This window comes from Suillus discolor (assembly GCF_016758755.1).
Source record: "Suillus discolor strain FC423 chromosome Unknown F5147scaffold_22, whole genome shotgun sequence".
Classification (NCBI taxonomy): Eukaryota; Fungi; Basidiomycota; class Agaricomycetes; order Boletales; family Suillaceae; genus Suillus; species Suillus discolor.
The window spans coordinates 138,550-152,184 of NW_024541269.1; the positions used below are offsets into that span (position 1 = coordinate 138,550).

The 13,635-nt window shown below is 47.5% G+C and overlaps 5 protein-coding genes across 5 annotated transcripts; 4 read left to right on the forward strand and 1 right to left on the reverse strand.

Moving 5' to 3' along the window:
* Positions 1-3: 3 nt before the first annotated feature.
* Positions 4-2,211, forward strand: F5147DRAFT_139859 (major facilitator superfamily domain-containing protein). The gene is made up of 13 exons (XM_041428232.1): positions 4-202; positions 263-289; positions 335-363; positions 419-467; positions 538-615; positions 667-751; positions 808-1,160; positions 1,218-1,444; positions 1,495-1,552; positions 1,599-1,630; positions 1,693-1,710; positions 1,760-1,827; positions 1,882-2,211. Exons 1-13 carry the CDS (start codon positions 45-47, stop codon positions 1,981-1,983), a joined length of 1,284 nt encoding a protein of 427 aa, XP_041293724.1. The 5' UTR covers positions 4-44; the 3' UTR covers positions 1,984-2,211.
* Positions 2,212-2,509: 298 nt separating this feature from the next.
* F5147DRAFT_575445 (uncharacterized protein) lies at positions 2,510-5,239 on the reverse strand (the record flags this gene model as incomplete). Its single annotated transcript, XM_041431271.1, has 13 exons — positions 2,510-2,625; positions 2,749-2,916; positions 2,977-3,355; positions 3,409-3,472; positions 3,529-3,669; positions 3,723-3,841; positions 3,894-3,957; positions 4,005-4,196; positions 4,255-4,402; positions 4,457-4,613; positions 4,666-4,730; positions 4,799-4,911; positions 4,977-5,239. 13 exons carry the CDS (start codon positions 5,237-5,239, stop codon positions 2,510-2,512), a joined length of 1,989 nt encoding a protein of 662 aa, XP_041293725.1.
* A 1,485-nt stretch (positions 5,240-6,724) lies between these two features.
* Positions 6,725-7,123, forward strand: F5147DRAFT_575287 (kinase-like domain-containing protein; the record flags this gene model as incomplete). Its single annotated transcript, XM_041431265.1, has 2 exons — positions 6,725-6,772; positions 6,821-7,123. 2 exons carry the CDS (start codon positions 6,725-6,727, stop codon positions 7,121-7,123), a joined length of 351 nt encoding a protein of 116 aa, XP_041293726.1.
* F5147DRAFT_140066 (P-loop containing nucleoside triphosphate hydrolase protein) lies at positions 6,780-8,667 on the forward strand. Its single transcript, XM_041428233.1, has 5 exons — positions 6,780-7,320; positions 7,377-7,548; positions 7,599-7,684; positions 7,735-7,817; positions 7,877-8,667. The coding sequence occupies exons 1-5, from the start codon at positions 7,212-7,214 to the stop codon at positions 8,543-8,545; spliced, it is 1,119 nt and encodes a 372-aa protein (XP_041293727.1). The 5' UTR covers positions 6,780-7,211; the 3' UTR covers positions 8,546-8,667.
* A 2,554-nt stretch (positions 8,668-11,221) lies between these two features.
* F5147DRAFT_140078 (major facilitator superfamily domain-containing protein) lies at positions 11,222-13,355 on the forward strand. The gene is made up of 14 exons (XM_041428234.1): positions 11,222-11,433; positions 11,494-11,520; positions 11,569-11,597; positions 11,653-11,701; positions 11,772-11,849; positions 11,901-11,985; positions 12,042-12,394; positions 12,453-12,500; positions 12,616-12,794; positions 12,845-12,902; positions 12,949-12,980; positions 13,033-13,050; positions 13,100-13,167; positions 13,222-13,355. The coding sequence occupies exons 1-14, from the start codon at positions 11,276-11,278 to the stop codon at positions 13,321-13,323; spliced, it is 1,284 nt and encodes a 427-aa protein (XP_041293728.1). The 5' UTR covers positions 11,222-11,275; the 3' UTR covers positions 13,324-13,355.
* Positions 13,356-13,635: the final 280 nt, after the last annotated feature.

Consider the following 13,635-nt stretch of genomic DNA (forward strand, 5'->3'; position numbering starts at 1 on the left):
AACTTCATATGCCCCATCCATCGCTCAATTGATCTCCATTGTCCATGTCTACACCTTTTCCCAGTGATAAAACTGCAAAGCAGGCTTCCGAAAGCGTCTCACAACCCGTCAAAAGCGCTGGAAATCCCAGCCTTGTTGACCCCTCGGATGCGCTAGGTTTTCCCGAAGGTGGTTTTACCGCTTGGGGCACAGTGCTAGGCGCGTAAGTGCATCTGTCCACCTATCCATCGCTGCATACTCATCATCAACCGCGGCCGTTAAGTGCCTTGATCCAATTCTGTGGCTTTGGGTAAATTCAACTCAGCATTTATGGGCCCAAACTGATACGTTCTAGATATAACGGCGCCTACGGTGTCTTCCAGGGCAAGCATATTTGTGGATTATCTTAGGTGGACGAACTGATCACCATGATATGCAGACTTTTACACTCAAACATACCTAACCAATTCTACGCCATCTGCAATCGCGTCAGTAAGCTCCAGATCCACCTGGGTAGTTTCTTGGCTGCTAGTGTTTCTGACCTCTACCGCTGTGTAGCTGGATAGGAAGTGTCAATGCGTTCTTGATATTATTAGTTGGTGTCGTGTCAGGAAGGATGATCGACCGGGGTGCATTGTATGTATGCAAGAAGTCCGCATAAAGACGTCCCTGATCATATATTTTCAGTTACTCTGTGATGAGAATTGGTTGTCTCCTCCAATGCCTCTTCCTCTTTATATTGTCCCTAGCGAAGCCAGATGAGTATTATCAAGCAAGTCTTGTTTCTGTTAATGCGCGGCTCCGTTGACCGTATTGCTATGTATGTAGATATTCCTTTCCCAAGGGATTGGTTTCGGTATTGCAATAGGCCTTACGAATGTTCCCTCCATCGCCATCGTATCGCGTCACTTCCAGCGACGCAGAGCTGTTGCGATGGGAATTGTCGTTGCGGGGTCGTCACTGGGTGCGATCTTGCACCCCGTCATGCTCAACAATCTTATCAATGGAAGACTTGGCTTTGCAAATGGTGTCCGTGCAAGCGCGACCCTGAATGGTGGCCTGCTTTTCATCGCAAATCTCTTGATGCAAACAAGACTTCCACCACAATCAAAGGCCGTTAGCTACACACGCGTTTTGCAAAACTCGTGGAGAGATGGTGCTTACATTTGTGCTTCTGTAGGGTACGTAAGCTTTGCATACTCGATGACATGAACATTAAAATTGCTTTCACTGGTTAGGATAGCTGCTTTTGATTTCGGATACTTCTTCGAAATCTTTTATCTCCAGTTAGATTCCACCCTGCATGGTCTACCCCAGGGTGTTGTCTCTGCATACGTGGGCATCCCGAACACGACCATCGTCTTTTCATTAATATCCTCTGCTGTACTATTTGCAATGATTGGCCTGCACTCGGTCGCCAGTGTAGCTGTTATAGCTGCAAGCTATGGGTTTTTTTCCGGAGTTGGTGCGTGTGTTCATGATGCTCCTCTGACATTCACCAAGTTTCGACCCCAGTTGTAACAATGATGGGCCCGTTGATATCGTATCTGACTCCTGAAAGCTCACAAATTGGGTAACTACTCGATACCTGTCTTTGATTTTCTCTGACACAGCTCAAGCGCACGGATAGGTATATCGTTTGCATTATCTAGTAAGTCTGTGAGTCTGCTTTTGGTGATACCCTGGGTCTTGACACGTATTCACTATTCACAGGTATTGGATCAGTCCTGGGCACGTGCGCCGTTTACTTTTTCTCGACCATCACTCACATTCAGCTCAGGTGCACCGATTTGTGGGGCGTTCCTGACGTCGCATTACATCTGGTGGAAGGCTGCTATCTTTGCTGGGGCGAGTAAACTATGTCAAACTGCATTGTTGGTTTTTGGCTAACACGCTGTCTAGAGCGTCGCTACTGGCGGCTGTATCATGTTCGTATCCATGCAAGTCATCTTGAAGATGCGTCAAAAGACTTCAAGTGTTTGCTCCAAGGAAGCTGGCGTCTGATTTGCGTCACCCCAACATGTAAGATAGACCTCGTTCATACACCGGTTCATCACGTGATTTTAGGTCCTTTTGGCTTGTAACTTTTCTTCAGATCGGATGTAGCAAAATCTGTTCTATCATTCTCTGGAGATGTACTAGAATATTAAAATAGTCTACTCAGAATCTTCAATTTTGGCCGAGTGAAGGAGGAGTAGGCTTATCATAGTGAATGTATCATTGTGACCCATTTGTGACTGATGTGACCACCTGTGACGAACGGCAGGCAAACGAAACAGACAGAACAATTTACTAAGAAGCAGCAGTTTCGACAAGTGTTTGATAGCGATCATCTATGTAGTATAAGTAGGTAGCTATATAATCAACATTATGATCTCTTCCGTGGCATAACAAAGTTAATTTTTAAATCACGTGTGTCTGGATTGACCTGACTGTCCATGCACAAATTTATAATACCACAGGTAAGCTTGCATAGAGACATTCAAGATCAAGAAAATATTGCAGGCGATCTGATTTACCTGCCACCACCTTAGCTGCCGCCGCCGCCGCCACCACATCCACCACCACCACCACCACCACCACCACTACCTCCTCCTCCACAACTGAACCCGCCGCCACCACCTCCACAACTGAATCCGCCACCAGCTCCGCAACTAACTGCATTTCCGCCTGCACAACTAACCACAACTCCGCTCCCAAAAAAAATCCCTCCAACCTGACCTCCACCCCCGCCTTTACCTCCAACTCTACCTCCAACTCTACCTGCACCTCTGCGTCCACCTGCACCTCTGCGTCCACCGCCACCTGCACTTCTGCGTCCACCGCCACCTGCACCTGCACCTGCACCTGCACCTGCACCTGCACCTGCACCTCCCGTCCCACAAACAGCAACACTACGTGAAGTATCAATCGAACAGCTGCCTGTACCCTGTAAGCCTGGCATCAGCACACCTCATTCTCCAAACACAACAACACTCACCGTTGCACACCCCAAACCTCCATTCATCACCGATCCAGCAGCAGCAACGCATCCACCAGGGTAGTACTGAAACATCGGCACAGGATATAAAAATGCAATCCCATGATCAACATTCTCATCTCTCTCCACAGCCTTCCCGTTCCGCTCTTCCCGCAGCTTCCTTTTCTCTGCCTTGCGTGTACGGTTCTCTCGGTGATGTAGGCTTGTGGATGTATTATTTAGGACAAACACGGCATTGTGATCGCTTGGGTGCGTAGCAGCACATGCGTCAGATTTAGGAGGGAGTAAAAACATGTTGCTGGTGGTTTGAGAGGAGATGAGACGTCGGAGCTTTTGGCCGATTGTGTCGCCTGGCAGTGGACACCCGCAGTGCATGTAGGGTACGTGATAATGGTCCTACGATTTAAAGTTTGAATGGGGGTATCGAATTCCAAGGAACTATAGCTTACGTTCCAAGCACGACAGGTGAGGTCGAAGGAGGTCGCGAGGTGACCTTCTTCTACTTTATCATCGCTGAAAAATGCGTATTCGTTATGTGTGTTCCGCATTGTACTCGTGACAGCACCTACTGATCAACATATCGTCCTACGAGCGAGAGGCAGTCCTTTTGATACTGACTCGCCATGAGTTGATGAGTATGCCACCCGAGATCGATGTCGAGCGTGGGCACGAGGAATGAGTCAGGAGACTCTGCCATGATGTTTAAAAAGCTGTAGAGTAATGCTCCTGTGATGTCCGTAGAAAAAAAGAAGCAAGCACGCACGCGTGATACCGAGCTACGCAATGTTGCAGTGCCACTGCGTCCACCTCGTTAGCGAAATATTCTGGCTTGGTCCACCCAAGGCTGACCATCTTCTTCACAAATGAGGCTTGCCGGAGGACCTAGATTGATACATCAGTCCTTGAATATGATCAACGTTGAGGGTCTACTCACAGCACCGACCAAATCGAGTGAAAACACCCTGTCATCCGTGTAGGCACCCATTATCTTATTCCACCTGTTCAGTTGAGAAAACGTATTCACTGCAGCAAAAATAGGACATACCATATTGGCTTCAATTGTACGTTCAACGCGCGACGCATAAGCGCAGTGTCATACCGGACGTTTGTCAAGATCTGGTGCGTGCGAGCACTCGCATCGTTCTTCTGGGAAATGATGTTCAAGTTGAGGATGCGCTTCTTGATCATGATTGCGTGCGCAGTGTCGTAGGTGCTACATGGTGTATGAAGAGTTCCACTATGCATATGAAATTATATTAGATGTCATACAAGACGGTCAGCAAGGCGACACCCACGCCAAATATGCATCAGGTGCTTCTGATTCGACTATGTTTTTCACAAACTTGTGAAGGCCGAGAAGTTCTTTAGTAATCGGCTTAGCACATATACAGTCGATGGTGAAGTTGCTCTGGGTATATCCCTTCCCATCAGGCGTGAAGAACGCTACGGCTGGGTGTCAGAATGGATTCCCATGCCATGAAGGCAGAAGGGACATACGCGAAAGGATAGTGCGATAACAGTAAGGGCACTCGATAGATTTGTGTGTGAGATCCGCAGCAGATGCGAATGGATCATACGGTGATTTGGTACTGCGTTCCCAAGCAGAAACGCGTTCATGTTGTGGTGCGTTAGTGGTTAACAGATCAGGGTTAGCCTGGCACAACGTTCAGCGAGCTCGGGACATTATTCAAAGTGATATGGCGTACGAGAAGGTTAGGAAAGTAATCAGTGAAATGAACGAGAGATTTGAGTTTGGAGATCCGCCTGGTGTCTTCCGCATACCAGCTGCGGATGTGACCAAAAAAAGTAAAAGTTCGTCATTAATGAGGAATTAAAGACGTGCTTGCCTCGGATTCAGAAGGTAAGCGTGCCACACCATAGTGACATCGATGGGAGGCAGATGTTGCTCCACTGTGTCAGATTGCTTGATCGTCAGACACCACCTCTCAAACCTGTGCTCCACCAGTGCAGTGAGTTAACAGTGCAAGCGCACGCAGAAGGCTCGTAAAGCACGCACCGTTCAACAGCCAAATTGACAAACCATACCCAACGTTTCTCGCTGTCCGACTCTAATCCCGCAATAAGGCTCTCGCTGGCAGCGACGCGCTGCTCAAGGTGGCTGAACGCTGCCAGAAGCTGAAGATGGGCCCTGAGTTGATCTGGGCGGATGAGGTGTCGCGTGCTGCGTTGTCCGACGTTAAAGGTCTCTGGAAGAGTATACTGCGGTGGTTCGGGCGATAGCTGGGGAAGCGTAGCATGTGGGGGGCGCTGCTCAGTCATGTTGGAGACTGCTGTGTGGCTCCTGGCCAATATATATATCTATCGGAAGAAGGATGCGGCCAATCACGGAGTGCAGTACTTGACAGTCCAGTAACTTGAGTTAGTGCAGTACACCTATTTGCAATTTGGAATGACTGCATGTGATCCGAGTTTGAGGCTATGCTGTCATAAGTCACGGTATTGGTACAAAGCCAGGGATGGTAGAACGGTAGTTACCTAGGATTGCCAGCATACCTAGTAGCTAGGAATATGTTGATTAGGATGTACCGAAGGTTTCTTTGGGATGCGGACTGTCGGCCTATGTCTCCCTTAGCTTCGAACACTTACAAATCACTGCTTATTGGTGGAAATTCGATGTTAGGTTCTGGCGGGATGCTCGGGGGGTGCCGGTATCTTCAGAGCATCGCCACCTGTACTAGATCAGCCATTTCAGGAACGCCTTTTGCTGACAATATCAATCATTTCGTACCTTGTCGTCTTGTGATGATTTGTAGAAAGGAATTCTGTGGTGCACTAAATGCCTCGCGTTTGAAGTGAACGTTGGGGTAGGTTGGAGCTTGCCTTAAGGCTTGTGGTCAAGGGTATAGGACTTTCCTTTCTCGTCGCCCATTTCCGAGTTCGCTCAGACTACAATCTTTGTTACAAAGGGACAAGAACAGTGCCGCACGCGCCCATCCTCTTATTTCAACTTTGGTACGACGACTACCAAGTACTCTGAGCCACATTCTTTGACCGTCCATCATTCACGACACCGCTAATTGAATGGACATGGGGGACCGTGCTATTGGGTATGGTTGCATTATCGGTGCTGCACGCAGTATCTGCTTTATTGAACTTACTGTGTAGGACGGATACTCTACCAGCCGATTTAACACCCTTCATCACTCGAACAACTCAAGACCACATTTGCGGAGGTGGATTTGGCGATGTCTGGAAATGCAATTATAATGCAGATGGTATTTCAGCCATCGTCAGTTCACGTGTTAGACTCATTTGCCGTGCGCTGGCTTACGCCAAGAAATCGATCAACACATAAGGTTGCGGTCAAGGCCTTTAGATACCCAGAGCAGTGTGAAAATTCAGAGAGAATACACAGGGTAAGAAATATCAGATCCGCACATATAATGGCACATACGACTTATACCATTTGGGTCATCCAGAAAATTAACAGAGAAATCGCCATTTTGACGATTCTACGCCATAACAACATTGTCCCGTTGTTGGGTACAGTGACAGGATTTGGACGGAAGCCAAAGTTGCCCAGCTTAGTAACTCCGTGGATTCCCAACGGCACGTTGATTGCCTACCTGGCATCTAAACGCAACGATCTAACAGTGCTGGACCGTTCACGTATGGTAAGTAGAATTCCCACCACATCCTTTCACTTACCAAGACTGACTCGAAGTTGGAAGCTAGAGGATGTCAGCGCTGGACTGTGTTACTGTCAGTTTCATATTTTTTCTCAAGATGTCATGGTAACCTACCATGAGTGCAGTGCACTCTGTGCCTGTCGTGCATGGGGATATAACAGGGGTGAGCCCGGAGCTGCTAGGATATATTTGAAAACTAATAAAACTGTAGGCAAATATACTGATTGACGAGCGAGGCCGCGCGAAGCTAATTGATTTTGGTCTTTCCACCGTTGTTGCGCCCCTTTTCGGCCAGTCACACTTGGCTATAACATCGATACACGCAGGCGCAATCCACTATGCAGCACCAGAACTTCTATCTGATGATGTCAATGTCAATGACCTACCTTTGGAAAAAACCGACATCTACTCGTTTGGTTGTGTAATGCTTCAAGTGAGTTGGTTATTTGGTCACAAAATATTCACTCGAGGACTTATGGAACAAGATTCTCTCGGGTCGGCACCCTTGGTCTGAGATCAAGTGTCAAACCCCGGAATTCCGTGTCTATGGTTTGAAACGCCAAGGTCATAGTCCGAAGCGCCCCAACGGCCACCCTGCAATAATGGACTCAGATTGGGACATGATTCAAAAATGTCTGCAATCAAAATTTGAACGTCGGCCTTCAGCAGATGAAGTATTCGACTTCGTCACGCGTAGGCCTTGCTCATCAGGTCAGCCTGTATAGTTTGTGGTGCTTTTTTGACCATCCACTCATCTGAGCTTCAAGATTCTTCGACCCTACCTAACGATTCTCCCGATGATGAGCAGGGTGGTTTCCCCGGAGTTTCCTCGCACAATGATTCCAACGGTATAACAGAACACCTACTCAATAGTCCACGACCCCACCCTGATCATGAGCCGACGAATGGAATTATAGAGCCTGGAGCTCAGATTTCTTTGTAGGTCCAAATCGGCACAGATTCACAAGTTTTAATATTCATTTTTCCAGTTCTTCTTCACCAGCCAACACTGATTCTTGGCCATTATTTCCGAGTATCAGTACTGATCCCACAACGGTGTTCGACAGTGATTTTCGTAAGTTACATCCAAGCGTCGAGGCGGATATGTTTCATCACCATGAGTAGTTCGATCGACTAGCAACCCAGGACATGAACAGAAACAATCAGTACCACCGCCACCTCCAAACGCATGGTCAAGCAACCACAAAGTACGTGCTTCTTGAGAGAGACATTACCACAAAGAGAGGTTACTGATTGAATATATCAGACGCACCTGCGGGAAAGAAACATCGTCATATTTGGCGAAACAGGCTCAGGGAAAAGTTCTATCATCAACACAATCGCGCAAGAGCAGCTCGCAAAGACATCTAACGACGCACATGGATGTACTTCTACCTCTCAACGCTACCCAGTAGAAATTTCAGGCCAGCGATTCGTCCTGATTGATACCGTGGGTCTCTGCATGGGGACTGCAGACACAGTGTCAGCGGCGAAAGCGGAAAAAAAGTTGAAGAGTTTGTTGCGTGAGCTCATGAACTCAAAGTTGGATGGAATCAGCCTTCTGGTGTACTGCATGGACAGCACGATTGCCCCTAGCGCCCTCGTTAAGGCCTATGACAAATTCTACTCTGGAATCTGCCAGAAGAAGGTTCCGATCGTAGTCGTCGTCACAAGATTAGAGAAAGAGACCCACATGGAGAACTGGTGGGATACCAACGTGGAAAAATTCAAGGGCATGTATTTCGCAGACCATGCTTGCGTCACAACGCTTTGGGAACACTCAAACTTCCCAGACCACATCACTCATCGTATTTTGGAATCGGGTGATATTCTGCGCAAGCTTGTCGTGAAAAATTGCGCGGATTTGCCAGTTCCCAACGGCTCGGATTCGGCGACCGGCAAAAGCTGGCTCAAGAAGATTGGTAAGAAGGGATGAACAACGAGCAGGAAGTGAAATGTTAAGTTTAGGAGATTATAGTGGTGTACCGTATGTTACATGTTCAAACGTTCAAGTTCGTCGCCATGCTCACCACCTGATTCATTATGATCATTGCCTCATTCCATGTTCGCGCATTATTCTCGAATAAATTTTCTATTCTTTATCCTGCATATGTGACATTGCTATTGTATTAAATCTGACTCGGTGTAAAAGATGTTGTGGGCGACGATATCAAGATTCAAAGGCTAGAAGTCCGACGTAAGTGAACAAGGAAGGCTCGGCCTGCAAAGTCACATCGCGTCAACTTCAACTTTCAAGGAACAGGCCCGTTCAACATCTCGATTCTCGATGCTGAACTGCTTGACCCAGTTTTGCAGATACCTCTGTATTTCCTGATCAATTGTCATCCGTATAGACTCGGATGATTTCGATTTAAAAGATCGCGACGAGGCAATATTCAGGAAGATAGATCTTGATGAATACAAGACTGAATATTTTCCGCTGGGTTTTGTTGATGCATCGTATGTTTGGACAGGTCTCTCAGCAGACCCTTGAGTGTGCCCATTTTACTATCAAATATTATCTATTCGCACACTTAGAATTCCTGTGAGCCTCTAACTTCCATAGAGAAAGAAACTTGCCATGAACGTTGTGAATAGGGCCCGGGACAGAAATGGGTGGGGCCCAGTGAACGCTACACGTGCATATACTTGCATGTTGTTGATGACTGATCGGCACAATGTAGACGCGGTCCTGCAGCTTGAACGGATCCGGTTTATACGATTTTGACTGGACTGATACGTGATAGAAACGAACGTGAAAGTGAGTAAGAATATGACAAGAAAATATAAGCATAAATACAGTTTTCGTCTAGTTGGGCACAGCCGGCAGCGAGGGAAGCTCCACTTGGACTGGCGATACATATTGTCAACGAGGACGGGCTTCGATAGTGTGAATCGTTTACGAGGGAGCTTGTGGGACGGATGGACGTGGCTATTGAAGGGACGTGCAAGGTCATTGATTGGATGGATAGATGCACACCTAGTTAATGAGTGGTGTTTGGGAGGGTATGACAGGCGTTGGAGTGGCAGGTAGCAGTTAGGCCCGGCAGTTACACGGATCAACGCTTGATACACGAGAGGTGCCTTCAATGATGTGTCTTCTGGATGGAAAGTCGCAAACGGCCATGGGAGAGCAGCAGACCGAGGTATACACAAGAAAATTGAACTAGTACGGCGACATCATGACGAGCTCGATGATAGCGACGACGAAAATGAAGTCGTATTTGGGCCAAGGCAGGATGTTGGGATCCGACGAATCCGAGGGAGAGAGAGCCGAAGGGACAAGAGCCGAGGGAGAGAGCAGCAACCGGCCGAAGGATAGAGCCAGAGGAGAGGATGTCGAGTGCGAGCGCATCCAAACGGAGAACGAGAGCGACGTGTCATGGTCGGCTCGTGCGCTGTCCATCTTTTAGTTTATTTTTCCCTATATGACTGTACCTGGGACACTCACCTTATAAGCCCAGGTACCCGCATCCAAACATCTCAGTTTCGACACGAATACTGAGATGTAAGTTAGCCTTTTCGTAACGTTCGACTATAAGTCTAACGTCCTAGTAGATTCGTACCTTTGTTTAGGTACAACGTTTGTCAATAAGAGTTTCGACACGAATACTGAGATATTCGTACCTTTGTTTAGCCCCGCGTGACCGTCTCGCTATACGTTAGTACAAGACAGGACTGTAAACTTGTGTAAAGAAACGTTAGTCACCCGGTGGCACCTACTATGTCGGATGATTCCAAATCGAGGTCCACTTAATGATTTGCACATAAGGGGTTAGCGCTTTAGCTGCGGCTACAGCATGACCGTCACAAAGTGCTACGTCGGTTTAGTATATATGACGAACTAAAAGTGTGCACTAACTAAATCCAGCTCGAGGTATGCATATATGAGCGCTGAGCGCTTGAGCCTCGAAGGACTCTACGCGAAGGTTCGTTTTTTGGATTTTCAACATTCAGATCTTGCTTCTCCCGGCAGAACATGTACAGCTGGCAAAACCATGTTCTGGCAGTTTCAAAAACTTGAAGTACCTCCATGCTATTATGCTATATAGTACTACATCCTCCCACGGTTCTGCCTGTGGGCCCAGGAGTTCTCCCCACAACACTACTAGTTGAGGGCCACGGGACGATGCGCTGCGGAACCTCGAGAAACATATAGCGAGTGGATAGAGACGGTACGAGTATTTTCTGGTGTGGATGTTCATTATGTTTCACAGTTTGTGGTCCTAGGGTCCTTTCAAATCGAGTTGCGCTGTCACAACGTTGCACCATAGCCTATACCTCCTACTATCCTACACGATTTGATCCTGCATCTATATGACAATAATCAAGTAAAATATGACAACGCGGGCCCTAATCCCTTTCCGACACTAGCCGCAGAATCAACTGCCAGGCGTGTCCGTTTATGTACTATATGGAACGAGGCTCAGGACAATTCAGAAGCATCCTGGCTTATACTACTACCGCGCACTCGGATAAGTCGACTCTCCCTCTCAAAGACGTACGCCGGACTAGTCACGAGTCTAGGATCTAGGGACGATGACGGTATAACGCCGCCCGCTATCATGTACAAGCCTCCTGGTTGCTCCGTGTCAACTTCATATTTAAACTCCATTGTAGGATAGCATGTATGCCCCATCCATCGCTCAATTAGCCTCTATTGTCCATGTCCACACCTTTCCCCAGCAATGAAACTGCAATGCAGGCTCCCGAAAACGTCTCGCAACTCGTCAAAGACGCTGGAAATCCCAGCCTTGTCGACCTCTCGGATACACTAGGTTTGCCCGAAGGTGGTTTTGACGCTTGGGGCACAGTGCTAGGCTCGTAAGTGCATCTGTCCACTTATCAATCACTGCATACTCACCATCAACCGCGACTGTTAAGTTTCTTGATTCAATTCTGTGGCTTCGGGTAAGTTCCACCCGGCATCTATGGGCCCCAACTACTAACACGTTCCAGATATGTCAGCGCTTACGGTGTCTTCCAGGGCAAGCATATTTGTGAATTATCTTACTTGGACGGACTGACAACCACGATATGCAGACTTTTACACTCAAACATACCTAACCAATTTCACACCATCTGCAATCGCGTCAGTAAGCTCTAGATCTACCTAGGCCGTTTCTTAGCTGCCAATGTTTCTGACTTCTACCGTGGTGTAGCTGGATAGGAAGTGTCAATGCGTTCTTGATATTATCAGTTGGTATCGTGTCAGGAAGGATGGTCGACCAGGGTGCACTGTATGTGTGCAAGAAGTCCGCATAAAGACGTCCCTGATCATATATTTTCAGTTACCCTGTGATGAAAATCGGCTGTCTCCTTCAATGCTTCTTCCTCTTTATGTTGTCCCTAACGAAACCAGATGGGTATTATCAAGCAAGTCTTGTTTCTGTTAGAGCGCAGCTTCGTTGACCGTATTGTTGTGTATGTAGATATTCCTTTCCCAAGGTATCGGTCACGGTATTGCAATAGGCCTCACAAATGTTCCGTCCATCGCCATCGTATCGCATCACTTTCAGCGACGCAGAGCTGTTGCGATGGGAATTGTCGTTGCGGGGTCGTCACTGGGTGCGATCTTGCACCCCATCATGCTCAACAATCTTATCAATGGAAGACTTGGTTTTGCAAATGGTGTCCGTGCAAGCGCGACCCTGAATGGTGGCCTGCTTTTCATCGCAAATCTCTTGATGCGAACAAGGCTTCCACCGCGACCAAAGGCCGTCAGCTACACCCGCGTTCTGCGAAACTCGTCGAGAGATGGCGCTTACATGTGTGCTTGTGTGGGGTGCGTAAGCTTTGCAATACTCGATGATATGAACATTGAAGTTGTTTTCACTGGTTAGGATGGCTGCTTTTGAATTCGGGTATTTTTTCGAAGCCTTTTATCTCCAGTTAGATTCCACCCTGCATGGTCTAAGCCAAGGATTTTCATTTTATTCAGTGCGTATCAGAGACTACTCAAATAATCAAGAACTGCTTATCACTCCGACAGCTCACAATTTTTAGTTCTGGTTCTTTCATCGGAAGACTTACTGTGGGTTTTGTCTCTGCCTACGTGGGCATCCCAAACACGATCGTTGGCTCTTCATTAATATCCTCCGCCGTACTATTTGCAATGATTGGCTTGCACTCGGCTGCCAGTGTAGCTGTGATAGCTGCAAGCTATGGTTTTTTTTCCGGCGGTGGTGCGTAGGTTCATGATGCTCCTCTGACACTCACCAAGATTCGACCCCAGTTGTAGCGATGATGGGCCCGGTGATATCGATTCTAACTCCTGAAATCTCACACATTGGGTAACTATTTGACACTTGCCCTTGAATCTCTCTGACACTGCTCAAGTGCACGGATAGGGATAGCGTTTGCAATAGCTGGTAAGTCTGTGGGTCTGTATTTGGCGACACCCTGAGTATTCACTATTCACAGGCATTGGATCACTCCTGGGCACGTGCGCTGCGTACCTTTTCTCGACCGTCACTCACGTTCAACTTAGGTGCACCGATTTGTGGAGCATTCTTGACATCGCATTATATCTGGTGGAAGGCTGTTATCTTTGCTGGGGCGAGTGAACCATGTCAATCTGCACTGCTGGTTTTTGGCTAACACACCACCTAGAGCGTCGCTACTGGCGGCTGTATCATGTTCGTATCTATGCAATTCATCTTGGAGATGCGTCAAAGATCTTCACGTGTTTGCTCCAAGGAGGCCGATGTCTGATTTGTGTCACCCGAGCATGTATGTAAAGTCATTCGCGTTGTACATGAGAGAGAATCTCTATATTTATATACCGAACAACGTTCGGACGCGGTGATCCGCGAGCTGTATAGCGTAGGAAAAAGTTATACTTAGTATGAATAGCCAATATGAGTCTGTTTTTGATGTTAGTGTTTTCTAGCTTGCGCTTTCATCCACCCGGATGGTGCCTATGTTGATTTGATATGATACAACCCCTCCATATTCCCCATCTTCATCCTCCTTCACTCGTCACTCGACCCTCGCTACCCTTCGCCCACGCTGTACATAAACACT